Genomic DNA, 13,643 nt, shown 5'->3' with positions numbered 1-13,643 from the left:
AAACAAAAAAAAAAAAAAAAAAAGGTGAGCGCAGAGGGCCACATGCTGTCCTCACCTACAGCCAGGTGGGCCAGGGCCTCTGGGCCCTCAGGCACCCTGCAGAAGGCTCTTCCCTGTGGCCCTGGGTTCAGGGCTGGGTCCTGGGCCTGCCTGGTCCAGAACAATTGGGGAAGTGGGCGTGGTGGCTCATGCCTGTCATCCCAGCACTCAGGAGACTGAGGCAGGAGGATCGTAATGAGTTCAAGGCCAGGCTGAACTACATAACAAAACACTATCTCAAAAAAAGAACCAAGAGGGAGCAGAGCCAGGCACACCCCAACTCACCGATATAAGTAAATGCTCATTTCCCTGTTGTTGGAAGCACAGGAGAAAAGTAGGCCTCAGGATGTGACCGTAGAGGTGGTGGTGGATCTGTGGACTGCAGGCGGTGGGGCAGGGTAGGAATATGGAGGGGGAGGCTGCAGGGGCTGTATGCCTGGCCATGCCACACGGACAGGAGGCAGATGACCCTGTGGTGAGCCACCCCAGAAGGAGAGAGGACAGCATGCCCAGCCCTCCCGTACCCTCAGATCACCCAGTGACTGTGTCTTTTTCCTGCCATTTCTCCATCCTTGCCAGTGTCGGGGCTTTATGGCACGGGGAGGCTGCAGGTGCGGTGGAGTCTTGTGACTGTAGGAAATCAGGATTTGTGTGGAGGTCTGATCTCCTGATTCCTTCATGGTCCCCGATGCAGAGTATTTTATATAGCTTATTTAGCCAGATCTCGACTAAGCATTTTTTATGTGTGCTGCGGCCAAAATTCCCCTGGACTTCTAGAAAGTGGATCCGGCCAGGGAACTCCTAGAACAAGGATCACAGCCAGTCTCAAGGAGTTTGGGGCCTGTGGCGGATTCCTGCAGCAGTGTCCCACTCCCTGGAAGCCCTCTGCAGCCATTCTTCATGCTCAGAGCAGTGATCTGGCACAGGCAGGGCCTGGGTGTTGGGTTTGTAGGCACCCAATAGCTCTTGTTCTAGGGGTTGGGGGAGGCTCCAGATCCCTTTATGGGTGAGACCCAAGTGCAATGCCTGCAGGTGCTCATAGCTGTGCTGCCCCACCCACAGGTGAAGCGGAACAGCACACCCCCTCTCTCCCTGTTCGGGCAACTCCTGTGGCGAGAGTTCTTCTACACAGCGGCCACCAACAACCCCAGGTTTGACCGCATGGAGGGGAACCCCATCTGCATCCAGATCCCCTGGGACCGCAACCCGGAAGCCCTGGCCAAGTGGGCTGAGGGCAAGACAGGCTTCCCTTGGATCGACGCCATCATGACCCAGCTGAGGCAGGAGGGCTGGATCCACCACCTGGCCCGGCACGCCGTGGCCTGCTTCCTCACCCGCGGGGACCTCTGGGTCAGCTGGGAGAGCGGGGTCCGGGTGAGTGTCCTCCAGCAGCAGCTGGCCTGTCCCCTTGCTCAAGCCCAGCAAGGGTGACCAGGCTGGGGCTGGGGCGGGATCCCTGGGTACAGGAGATCCCCTCCAAACCCTCCACGGCAGGCCTGGGCAGAAGGGGTGCAGCAGCGACCGCGGCGCGGGGTCCCCAAGGAGGCTGATTGTGTCCCTCCCTGCTAGGTGTTCGATGAGCTGCTGCTGGATGCGGACTTCAGCGTGAATGCAGGCAGCTGGATGTGGCTGTCCTGCAGCGCTTTCTTCCAGCAGTTCTTCCACTGCTACTGCCCGGTCGGCTTCGGCCGCCGCACAGACCCCAGTGGGGACTACATCAGGTAGGATGCAGGCCAGGCTGCCAGGCCTCTGACCACTGTGGCCCCCCTAGAATGGAGGGGCTGGGAGTGCTGAAGTCGTCCTGTGTGTGTGTTTTAGGCAATACCTGCCGAAGTTGAAAGGGTTCCCCTCCCGGTACATCTATGAGCCCTGGAACGCCCCAGAGTCAGTTCAGAAGGCAGCCAAGTGCGTCATCGGTGTGGACTACCCACGGCCCATCGTCAACCATGCCGAGACCAGCCGGCTCAACATCGAGCGCATGAAGCAGATTTACCAGCAGCTCTCGCGCTACCGGGGCCTCTGTAAGGAGCCGCTGCCCACCCCATCTCCAAGCTCTGAGAGGGTAGATGCAGGGCTCAAGCCATCTGCTGAGGGAGCTGAGTACCCTCTGCCAGTCTGTGAGATTGGCAGACGTCCTGGGACAGGACCCTGTAGGCTGGACTGGATGGGACCTCCTCAGTATGGGAGGCAGGGGAAAGGGTACAACCTCATTGTCCTGGTCTTGTCCCCCTGCCTATTTCTCCGGCCCTGCAGCCCTGCTGGGGGACTGATTCCTTCTTCCCCTCTTCCCCAGGTCTGTTGGCATCTGTCCCGTCCTGTGTGGAGGACCTCAGCCATCCTGTGGCAGAGCCCAGCTTGAGCCAGGCCGGGAGCAGCAGCAGCATGGGTGAGTGGCAGCGGCCGGCCTGTGCCTCCACCTCCTCGGTCGGCCTGAGGCCGAAGTAGCACTTGCCTGGCGGAGCTTGTATTTGCCACACAGACAGGTGGTAAGGGAACCAAGACTGCTTGGGCACAGTAGAGGCTTGGTGGAGACGGGCTGGAGGAAGAGGCACCTTGGGGCCATTTTAGAGGGGAGCAGACAGGGAAGACCTCTCTGAACAGTGGCTTATTCCCTACATAATAAACAGGACCCAGCCCCTCCTAGAGCTGCAGAAAGAACACTGCAGGCAGAGGTAATGGCCAGAAATGGCCCAGAACAGACATGAGAAGATCCCATCCACTGGACGGGAAAGGAGGCTGGAAGCCACGTGGCCGTGTCGGCTTTGGACCCAGGGCACAATCCTGCAGGCTCCACGTCAATGTCCGTCTGTTTCCCGAGCACTGCAGGGTGCACCAGGCCCACAGAGCCCTCCACGCCCCCCGTGCTGCATGGAGCAGGTGGTGTGGGGCAGGAGTGAGAACAGGGAGTAAGGAAGGAGGTGACTGCGATGTCCAGGCAGGGGACAGGCAGTGAAGAACAGGCAGGTGGACTGTGCCCTGTGCGTTCTTGCAGCTCTGGGGTGATGATCAGGACAGTGATGTGAATCCGGCCTGATGTCTGAAGGTCTTTCCAGTCTGCCTGCCTGGCTGATGCTGAGGGTGTAGTCTGCTCAGTGCCACTCTGCAGCCCACTCTAGGCTTGCGCAGGGGTTGCCTCATCTTCAGAGCAAGGACAACAGCAGGCTGAGTAGTTGCTGAGGGCCAGAAGCCAGCCTGCTGCCAGCAGGCCTGGCCCAGCCCTCCTCAGTATCCAGGCAAGGTCCTGCTGCAGGGAAAACCAAGCTGGGTCCTAGGCCTGCCTGGCCCAGAGGGGTTAGAGAAGAGTCAGTTTTCAAGAGGATGCAGAGTCAGAAACACCCCACTCACTGATCTAAGTAAACACTCATTTCCCTGTTGGTGGAAGCACAGGAGAAAACTAGGCCTCAGGATGTGACCGTAGAGGTGGTGGATCTGTGGACAGCAGGCGGTGGGGCAGGGTCCTTGGGGTTGGGAACATGGAGGGGGAGGCTCAAGCCAGGCCTCAACGGAAGGACACAGGGACGGAGGGAGTGGCTGGAGGGACCTTGGGCTCCGACCCCACAAGCGGCGCTGCACAGCGAAGGGCGGGCCAACTTGGCTGTGTGCACCATCTCTGATTCCTTATCGTGCTTCCCTGCAGGCCCCAGGCCACTACCTGGTGGCCCAGCATCCCCCAAACGCAAGCTGGAGGCAGCAGAGGAGCCACCTGGGGAAGAACTCAGCAAACGAGCCCGGGTGGCAGAACTGCCCGCCCCTGAGCCCCCAAGCAAGGACGCCTGAGAGTGAGTGACCCGCTTAGTTCTGGGAAGGAAGGTGGGAGCCGGGTGGGGCTTGGTTTGGAAACTGCTGCCTGGTGGCCGAAGGTCAGACCTCAGCTGGACAGACCTGGAAGAAGACTGCACGGTATCTAGGATTTCAGCTCAACATTGCCACCATTCCGACTTTTATGCCTTCTGCAATTTGAAAGGAAATTTAAAATTTGAAGCCCTTGGTTTTACCAGTGAAAGGAGGAAGCAAGCAATATTTTGGGTACTTTCTACTTGTTAAAGTGAGGCAGAGCCAACAAAGAGAAGAGACCCAGGCATGCAGCTGTCGGGGACCGGCTGGGTCGTGTGGGCGGCCAGCAGGGAAGGGGCTGGCTGTGCTGAGAAGAGCGGCCCCAGCCCCACCGTCACCCCTGCCTTTCATAGCTGCTCCTCCATTCTCGCCTCGTCCCAGGCTGCAGCTCTGCACAGCCCTGGCAGCACACGTCTTTTCTTGAAACCTCCTGAAGGTCCTTCAGAGCGTCTCCTTCCCCAAAGCAGGAAAGGCAGCTTGTGCAGTTTGTCTCGGGATTATAAATTGCTGTCCTCCCTGAGTCACCCTGCCAGGCTGTCTTGTGTGCCAGTTCTGTGCCAGTGTACTGAATGAGGGTGACTTCTGGATGGAGCCATTCACTTCTTTCCTCCAGGTCCCTCTCACTTCTAGCCACGCTGGGGCCATCTGGTCAGGGTGACCAGGTTTGAATGCTCAGGGAGGCGGCGAGTGGTTAGTAATGGTCTGCTCTGCCTTTTGGGCTCCTCAGCATCGGCCCTGCTGATAAGCAGAATGTCTGTCTTGCTCGGGAGGGCCAATGCTCGGGATGCTGCTCTCCAGTCATCTTGTGCCTGTGATGCTGAGCAGGGCCCATCCTCTACTGCAAGTCTGTGACTTGCCAGGCTGCCGCTCTGATGTTAAGGCAAGTTCAGAGAACAGAGGTTGTGTTTGAGTCGGTCTCAGCTTGTGCTGAGGTCACAAGCATGCACCACCATGCCTGCCTGGAGTATTTTTTAAAAACTTGATCTCGTGAACTTGAGAGTAGAATGGTGGTTAGCAGAGGCTGGGAAAGGTAGTGAGGAGCGAATAGGGAGAGACGGACCCACTGGTGGTGTCCAGTAGGGCATGAAATAGTTGCCAGCAATGTGTGAGAAGGTGAAAGCCTAAAACGTGAACGGCGGGTGCTGCCTGTCCTAGTGGTCTAACAGCCTGCCTAGGAGAAAGAAGATAAATGTCCTACGACTTCTGGACAAGGGATAGTGGAGCCGAAGAGAGCCATTGATGGGCTGGTGTGACGAGGGGACGCACCACACGAGTCGGTGCTCAGGGCCTGAAAGATGAATTGGTCTCAGGCAGTGAGGAAGGTATTTTGGACAAGAACAGCAATCTAAGGTTTGTGTGATTTTGTACAAACTACGTAGCCACTGTAATTAGGTAGTGGTAGCAAAGTCAGGACTGCGTGGGACCACTAGTACACGTGAAACATCCCTAAGCCAAAACTCCAAAATGATCTGAAATCCAAACATGTTTGAGTTAGGCATGGTGGTGCATGCCTGTAATCCCAGCACTTGGGGTCGCTGAGGCGGGAGGATCGAAAGTTCAAGCTCAGCTGTGTCAAAATAAGACAGTAAAAAAGGGCTGAGGATTAGCTCAGAGCAAAGGCCCCTGAGTTCAGTCTCTAGCACCCCAAAGGAAAACAAAGATGTTTTGGATTTTGGGTTTTCCAATTTGGGATGCTTGTCCAATAACATTTATGCAAATATCCTAAAATTCATAAAACTACAAAATCCAAAACAGTTCTGGTCCTGAGTATTTCAGACAAGGGGAACTCAGCCTATAATACAGCATACAACTATCTGACTAACACAAGTAGGTGTTTATCTTTGTTTTTGGTACTTGGGGTTGACCTCAAGATCTTGCACTTGTGAGGCAGGTGCGGTGCCACCGAGCTAGAGCCTGGGCCCCGTAGGTGTGTATCGCTCTCGCCTAGCCAGACAGCCTGAGGGGAGCCTTGCTGGTTTGGCTTTGGTGGCTTCGTGATGTCAGAGCCAGCTCTTCTGATTTCCCCTAACCTGCTTGCTGGTCCCACGGTGCCTCTTCCGGGCAGCAGCAGAAGGGTGGCGGAGAGGGCTGTGCTTGCTACTCATACTCGGTTCACATGTACAGAATCAAGAGTTCCCGATTCCCAGGATGGTGTTGGGGCTGTGGACCAGACCGCTGGCCTCCTCCTTGTGCCCCAGGGGAACTCAGACAGTGGATGCGACCTTGTGGGTGGCGGAAGCCCATGAATGCTGTAGAGGAAGGGGGTTGGCGCACAGGTTGGCACACAGGGGAGGCTGTGGGGTTGTGAGGTGAGGGCTGCTTGTCCCAGGCCTGTACTTTGAGGCCCTAATCCATTGTCTGAGCCAGGAATAGATCTGGTCCCCTTGGCCAGGAGGCGTGGGGACTGACGGACACTCACACATCTGCACAGCCCACTGCCTGGCTCGGAAGCCCTCAGTAGACAGAAGCTCTTGTTGTGATAGGAATGGTTAGGATTCTTAGAGAATGTGAGGTCTTAGTTCTGTCTCACCCTGGAGAGCTGCGGTCAGGCAGATGGACCCATGGGGAACTCAAAAAAGCCGCATGGGACAGGATGATCACACTGGCCGGGCCTTGCAGAAGGACGGGTGGTGGTGGCGAAACGGTGATGCCAACTGACAAAGTCAGGCACAGAGGGCCCGCTGGTCTCTTGCCTTGTAGGACCTTAGGGCTGCTGCTTGGGCTCCCGTGCCCTTAAGCAGTGGCTCCCGTGTAGCTGGGCCAGGTGAGGCTGAGTGGTGGGAGCAGGGCCAAGAGGTCAGCAGGGGGCGGGGGGGACAGACCTGTCACTGAGAGCCAGTCCCCGCCCCATTCATCGCGCATGCGTGTTGGAGGGAGAAATGAAACCCCGTGTGTGAGGTCTGCACAAGGGTGTCACCTCACTCGGGCTCCTCAGAGCGCCTTTCACTGTTGCCGCTGTCCGAGCTGAGCGGAAGCTGCCAGCCTGGGTTGCCGCGGGGTTATCTGGAGAAGGGGAGGCACACACACCCGGTCATGCTAGCCCTGTGACTCGGGCTGGACGAGTAGCTGTTCAGAGATGCCTTAGCGATGAGGTATGCGTAGTCCTTCCCAACCCAAGGGCTCCCCGGGACCACTGTGGGTCCTCAGCGCCGAGTCCGAGAACTTCGCTGTTGTGGCGCTCGTGCCGCGGATGGTCTGTCATTTACAGTTTCAGCTGGTACTGTAGAAAAACACATCTGGTATCCGTAAGTTCGTGCTCACCTCAGATCCACACCATCTGAGTGTTCCGGCTCTAGTTCTATTTTGCATTGTTCACTATACTGCAAAACAAGCCAGCTTCCAAATCCGTAGCTCAGTTCAGCTGCTTCCCATAATCCCCGAGCTGCTGACTGCTCAGGATGCCATTAGCCTGGCGCTGTGCACAGAGCACTCTCACTGGTGCAATTATCTTCCTGCCAGGGGAGCAGCCGTGTGTTCCCTCACCCTCCGCAGGTACACAGTGAACTCTTAGCAGCTTGGCTGCGTACAAAATGTTCCCCTCCCTGGCCCGGGCTTCATGGAGTGGAGGTGGCTTCTGGGCTCTCCTCACGGCCGCCTGACACTTGTTCAGTCGTGTGCTCTGTCCTTGTGGGACAGGCACAGAGGTCTATAAAGTGGGTGTGGAGGCAGCCTGGCATTCACAGCAGTGCCTCACTTTCCCCGCCACTTAATAGGTGGCTGCTGCCCAGCTGCAGCCCCTCCCTCCCTTCTGTGAGGCTGTGGTGCAGGAAGGCGAGGGGCGAGCTGGACAGGGGAAGGTGCCTGCATAGGCGCCCTGTCCTCACAGGCTCGTAGCACACACATCCCTCGGGGCCAGGGTCTTGGGCAAGAGGGGCTGGCAGATTTGGTTTCTTGGTAGCAGCTAATGAGGGGGAAGTGCTGGGTGCCTAGGAGGCCATAGGGGGGCGGTCATTAATGCCTCTGTGTCCTTGGCACTAATGACAGAGTGAGCGAGGAGGGACAGCTCTCCAAGTTGATCCTCCCCTCGGTGCCTCTCCCCTGGTGCTCCCCTTTCCTGTAGTGCTGTGTTGTCATTCTCTCGCACGGCCTCCTTTGACTCCCCAGCTCTCTCTCTGCTCTGCAGACTCGTGCCTGAGCTGAGAGCAGACACGCGGTGTCTACTGACCACGAGTGGAGTAACTGGTTGGACTTGCTGTGTAAGACAAGCTGGTTCTCCCGAGCCTTGGTGTCTGGGTGGCGGCTTTGAGCCCCCCTCAGTAGAGGGGCTTGGGTGACCGAGGCTGTCTGCAGCCAGCCTGTTGTGAGCCTGCCCAGAACTAAATCATGCCTGAGCCAGTGTAGGTCTCAGTTACCACTGCATCTCACTCCCTTCTCTTCTAAGTGGAGATGTTGGTACTTGCACCCTTTGCAGGTGCCCCGCTTTTGGGGGGTCTAATGGAGGATGGAGCCCCTTCCCATGAGCATCAAAAACTGTGCACCTGGTCCCTATGCACAGTGGGATACTACTCGGCCAAAAAAGAATGAAATCCTACCACTTGCAGCAATGAGGATAGAACTGGGGATCATTATATTAAATTAAGCCAGGCCCAGAAAGGCAAGTACCAGATGACCTCACTCGTGTGTGGATTGTTTTGTCTTGTTTTGAGATAAGTTCTCACCGTATGTAGTTCAGGCTGGGCTTGAACTCACTGTGTAAACCAGGCCAGCCCTTCTTTGCAGCAATCCTCCTGCTTCAGCCTCCTGAGTGCTGAGTCGCAAGTGTGAACCACCGTGCCTGGCTGAAGTATTTTTTAACAACTTGATCTCATGAACTTGAGAGTAGAACGGTGGTTAGCAGAGGCGCTGGGGAAGGTAGGGGGAGGACCGAAGAGGGAGAGGCGGACCAGCATGGCAGATAGAGAGGGACGCAGCCCCGGTGTGCCATTGCACAGCAGGGCACCATAGGTAACAGGCACGTCCTCTGTTTCAGAAAGCCAGAGGGAAAGAGGAAATGATAAATGGGCTGGGGCAGCTCAGTGTGGAGCGCTGACCGCACAGGCTCCAGGCCCACAGGCATGTGTCTGTGTCAGTTAAAAATTCATTTAAGTTTTAAAACGTGCGGTGGCTCCACTCGTCATGCCCTCGGGCTCCTAAGTATCCAAGGACCCCCAGAGCACAAGCCTAGGGGTTCTTCAGGCTCCGCTTATCCACCCTACACCCTGAAGGTGGAGAACACACTGGAAAACGGAGGTACTGGCTTCAGAGGACCCACTGTGGTGTGGGATCCAATCCTGAATTAGAATACTCTGTTTCAGGAGAATACTCATCTCTGCTTACAGCAGGGCTAGAGAGAGACCTGTGTGCAGACTCTAGACTCACGGTTATAGCTCATGGTTTCAATACATACATGATCACCTCGATAACAAATGCATTTATTGGCTACAGTTTAAAGTATGGCTAGGTTAGTACAATATGAGTTGAAAGAAGAAAATTGTTGAAAATAATACCCGTTTTAAAGAATAAGGCACTTACTATTGACTTATACAGGTGTTCGCTCCTACCTACTTCCTTTGCTTTGAGATAGGGTCTCACTATGTAGCCAGACTAGCCTCGAACTTGTGGCAATTCCCCTGACTCAGCCTCCCCAAAGTGCCAGATTACAGCCAGTGCACCGCCACACCCAGCTCTCACGCCTACTTTTGCTCCTCATTTTTCCCAACTTCCAGGTAGATTACCACCATCCAGATAAAACTGCTTCAGACTTCGTATATGGCCTTAAAAAGATCACGTGTGGCCAGAGGCTGATTGTGGATCTATGGAGGACTTGGACTGTTAAGAGCATTTTCCCCTTCCTAGTAATATCTGGGTTTTCATTAAGGTGTGACTTTTAGTCTTTATGCCACCATACAGTTTGTTTTTTCTTTTTATACCATCTGACAGTCTTAATGAGGAATGCTAAAATCTAGTTCCGTACTGATAAAAAAAAATCCAGGTTTTAGAATCAGAAGCCGTGGGCTTCCTGTCAGGGCTCTAGCACTTAAGAACACTTTTGTCTTGGGGAAGTCCTTCGTCCTGTCTGATTCCAGTCTTCTCATCTATAAAAATGGGGCCACATCTTCAGGGCTAACGGGATTAACAGATTCCAGAGCTAGAGAAGTTCTTCTCCCTGTATCTTCACATGGTTTCCCTGTACGGCTAGGCCTAAATTTCCTCTTCCATGACGACACCAGCCATGTTGGATTAGGGGGTACTTTGTCTCCTCACTTTTCCTTAATTGCTTCTTTAAAGACCCTGTCTCACACACCTGTAATCCCAGCTACTCAGGAGGCCAAGGCCAGAGGATCACCCAGCCTGGGCATTTAGCAAGACCTTGTCTCAAAATCACTTCTTAAAAATAGCAGGGGTGAGGGCCGGGGATTTAGCCCAGCGGTTCGGCGGCCTGCCTTGCAAGCACAAGGACCGGAGTTCAATCCCCGGTACCAAAAAAACACCGGGGGGGCCAGGGATTTAGCTCAGTGATGCTCCCGCCTACCTCACAAGCGCAGGGTCCTGAATTAATCCCTGGTACCAAAACAAACAAACAAACAAAAAATAGCTGGGGTTGTAGCTCACTGGTAGAGCACTTGCCTTCACACGCCCAGCACCATGGGTTCTATCCGCACACTCCAAAGGTGCTAGGGAACTGCGGGGCAGGGACCTAAGTCAGGACAGTGCAGGTGTGCAGTGCCTGGCCACAGTAGGCTCAGTACATTTTCAAGGGGAGTGTACTTCCCTACAGCCTCCCAGACACTAACCCTGTTTAAACGGGCGAGCCAGGATTGGGCCTGGCTTACCTGGTGCTCTGTTACCGGGGCTGTTTCTTCTCGCTGCCCCACATTCAGGCTGTTGGAAAGCTTTTCAGTGAGTCATCCTGGGTCTCCACTCCTCTTCCTGTAGCACTGTGCCAGGGTCCTTTTATCTATACGTGGAGATTTGTACACCTGCTGGTTCTAAATTCGGTCACTGCCTTACTCTTCTCAATTACTGCTCCTGGTGGCTTCTGTCCCTGCCATTGTTTTTCTGATTCTCTATCTCTGGCGGCAGCTGCTTGCTCTTATCCTGTCTGAGAAGTGTCACCCAAAGCTGCAAGGGAGTGTCATGTAGCCTTGTCGTCCTCTGCCGCCCTCGAAGCTGAAGGGTGTCAGGGGAGAGCTTGTCCCAGCTGGCACTTTGTTTTTGTTTTGTTTTGTTTTGTTTTTGGTACCAGATATCAAACCCAGGACCTTGGGCTTTCGAGGTAGGCGGCGGAACCACTGAGCTAAATCCCCGGCCCCCAGCTGGTACTTTGAAGGGGCCGTGTTCAGTCAGCCCCTGTCCCCAGGGGCCCACATAGCTCGCTCTGCCATTTTGTCCCAGTTCCCAGTGTCAGGATCCCCAGGGAAGCAGCCAGAGGAGCTCGAGTCTCTGGCAGCCAATCAGCCTCCTGAATGTTCCTTTAGCTCTTGTTTTTCTCTTCCAGTTGCAGACTCACTGCTCCCTGAGCAAAACCTGGGTGCCCAAGCAGCCACTGTGGCCAGAGTGCAACCTACCAAGAAGCTGATCCCCGTCGGAGACAGAGCGAGCATGTGTGTGTGTGCGTGTGCCGAGGAAGGTGTGGGTGCTATCTGCGTGTGCATGCATGTTTACACTCTCAGGATCCTGAGTGCTGCCTGGGCTGGAGGGGTACCTGGAGCAGCTCACCTGGCCTCCAGATGCAAGGCTAGAGGTCATGGCCGTGACCTTCAGCCTTGTTTGAGTAGGGTGTAGTGGAAGGACCCTGCTGGGGAGGAGCAGAAGGGCCATATTTCCTGGCTCTTGTCCAAAGCACAGGATTCTAGGGGCAGCCAGAGTCCTGCTGAGTTCCCACTCAGGCACAGGAGGTGGGGCAGGCTGGAATGGGTGGGTGCCGGCCGGATACAGCCACCTGGCCTGGCCTGTCTTCTGTCTTATTTTAAAATCCTCTGCCACCAATCCTCATCTGGGACTGAGGACAGGCTGTAGACCAATCTGAACGGTCTCTGCTCTCAGATGGAAGTATGCCCAGATCCCTGACTTTCAGGCTTGAACCCCCAGGTGAGGAACAGAATCCTAGCTGTCTCTATTCTACCCCCAGAAGCTGAAAGCCAGTGCCAGAGCCTATCCGGGAACTATGCAGGGGCTGGGGTCCGAGCTGGACCCTCTACCAGGAGACTAGGCCAAGTGGCCGCGCTCCAGGGCCTCTCGGTGCTCAGTGAGGACAGCTGACCGCCGGCCAGGGAAGCCAGCTTGTTGTTCGGTAGGCTTCCAGGGCCTGCTGCGAGCTGCTCCACATCCAGGCTGCCGTGTCAGCTGTCCCAGGAGACTGCTGACAGGGACGGGGCACTACCAGGGGCGCTTGCACCCAGCACACGGTTCCTTCCAGAAGGAGGCGTGGGTCTGTACCGGAGCAGCCAGACCTGCATTCCAGGGATGGCCGTGCCGCCTCTGCTCCCCACACTGTCACAGGCCCATGTCGAGAGAAGCAGTGAGGAGGACTGCGGTCACCTAGAGCAAGTCTTCCTTCACCCCGTGGCCTGCCCTTGAGCCACAGAGTGCGTGTGCGTGTGTGTGTGTGATCGTGTGTGTGCACCCGCACACAAAGCTGAAAGGCTAATTCCTGTTGGATTTTGTTTTCTCGTGTAACATTAAGCTGGCCTCTGGGTCTCTTCCTCTCTACCTCCCCTGTGACCTTTCCAGCCTCAGAGCTGTTTACTCCCATGGCCCGCCTTCACTGTCCCGCCCTCAAACCAGAGCCCTGTTGACAGGCTCTTCCTGAGATGACTCCAGTTTTCTCAGCCTGAGAGCTGCCTCTAGAGTCCCGCTCTTCTGTGTGTCACCCTCACCAGAATGTCCTGTAATCGTGTGGGGGAAACGGCCTCAGTGAGGGTGTTTTCGGAGTGCCTGGGTGGGGGCTTTCCTTCCCTCAGCCCCAGCCGGGAGGGAGGAGAGGGGCAAGCCCAGAAAGTCAAAGGCTGAGGGCCAGATTCAGTATTTAGCACTACCTTCAGCTGTCAAGAGGATTCCCTCTGCCTGTTTGATGGCTCTCTTCCCTAACGTACAGACTGGCGAGACCACTGCCTCTCCTCAGCCATTGCCAGCATCCTGGCCTATCCCAGGACAAGCTCCTGCTGCAGTGGAGCTGTGGTGGCCTGGAGCTCCGTGATGGCCCAGGTGGCCCTAGGGACTGCCACAGAGCAATGCCCCAGCCCCTGATCCAAGGACCAGCTTGGGGAAGACACAGTTGCAGGCAAAATGCACTTTACAGATATTCTATTGCTGTTTCCCCCACAGTTTGTGAATATTAACTTGTTTTATAAACGTCGGATCCTGTCTGAGCAAAGCTGTGCTGTCGTCACTCTTGTGGGAGATCTGGGGCCAGGGCTTGGTAAGGCTGAGCCTTGGAGAAGCTTCAGGCCAAACTATCTTGGTTCCGCTGGAGCCAGGAGCCTCATCCCTCTCTGGAGTGTGAGGCACCCACTCGAGGTCCTGCTGGGGCAGAGCACTCCGGGCCAGGACAAGGTTCCAGAGTGCCACTGAGGTGACAGCCTCACAGCCCCGATGGTCCTTCCCCACTGGGTCAGACAGCCTGGACTGCAGCCGTCCCTTACCTCAGTGGGCATGTGGGCCCTCTGGCTCCGATGACATGGGCCTTCCTGAGAGGAGGGGACTCGGGCATAGCCAAGGAAACCAGTCTGCCCTGCACAGGGTAAAGGAGAAGGAACTTGACGTCTCGTTTCTTGGCTCTGCTCTGATGC

At 55.8% G+C, this 13,643-nt stretch overlaps 1 protein-coding gene across 1 annotated transcript in view; it reads left to right on the top strand.

The window, feature by feature from the left end:
- Window positions 1–13,223, top strand: part of Cry2 (cryptochrome circadian regulator 2) — a gene marked incomplete at its 5' end in the record, with an annotated part of 31,219 nt that extends 17,996 nt beyond the window's left edge. Inside the window, 6 exons of the mRNA XM_010612687.1 lie at window positions 1,102–1,413; window positions 1,609–1,760; window positions 1,858–2,060; window positions 2,333–2,425; window positions 3,677–3,818; window positions 11,351–13,223. Of these exons, the coding sequence (XP_010610989.1) occupies window positions 1,102–1,413; window positions 1,609–1,760; window positions 1,858–2,060; window positions 2,333–2,425; window positions 3,677–3,816 (900 nt within the window). The remainder of the gene's footprint in view (window positions 1–1,101; window positions 1,414–1,608; window positions 1,761–1,857; window positions 2,061–2,332; window positions 2,426–3,676; window positions 3,819–11,350) is intronic.
- Window positions 13,224–13,643: the final 420 nt, after the last annotated feature.

The sequence above is a fragment of the Fukomys damarensis genome, unplaced genomic scaffold, assembly GCF_012274545.1.
Source record: "Fukomys damarensis isolate Sample0158 unplaced genomic scaffold, DMR_v1.0_HiC HiC_scaffold_27, whole genome shotgun sequence".
In the NCBI taxonomy this organism is placed as follows: domain Eukaryota; kingdom Metazoa; phylum Chordata; class Mammalia; order Rodentia; family Bathyergidae; genus Fukomys; species Fukomys damarensis.
The sequence above is the reverse complement of the archived record's forward strand: the minus strand, read 5'-3'. Positions and strand labels throughout refer to the sequence as shown.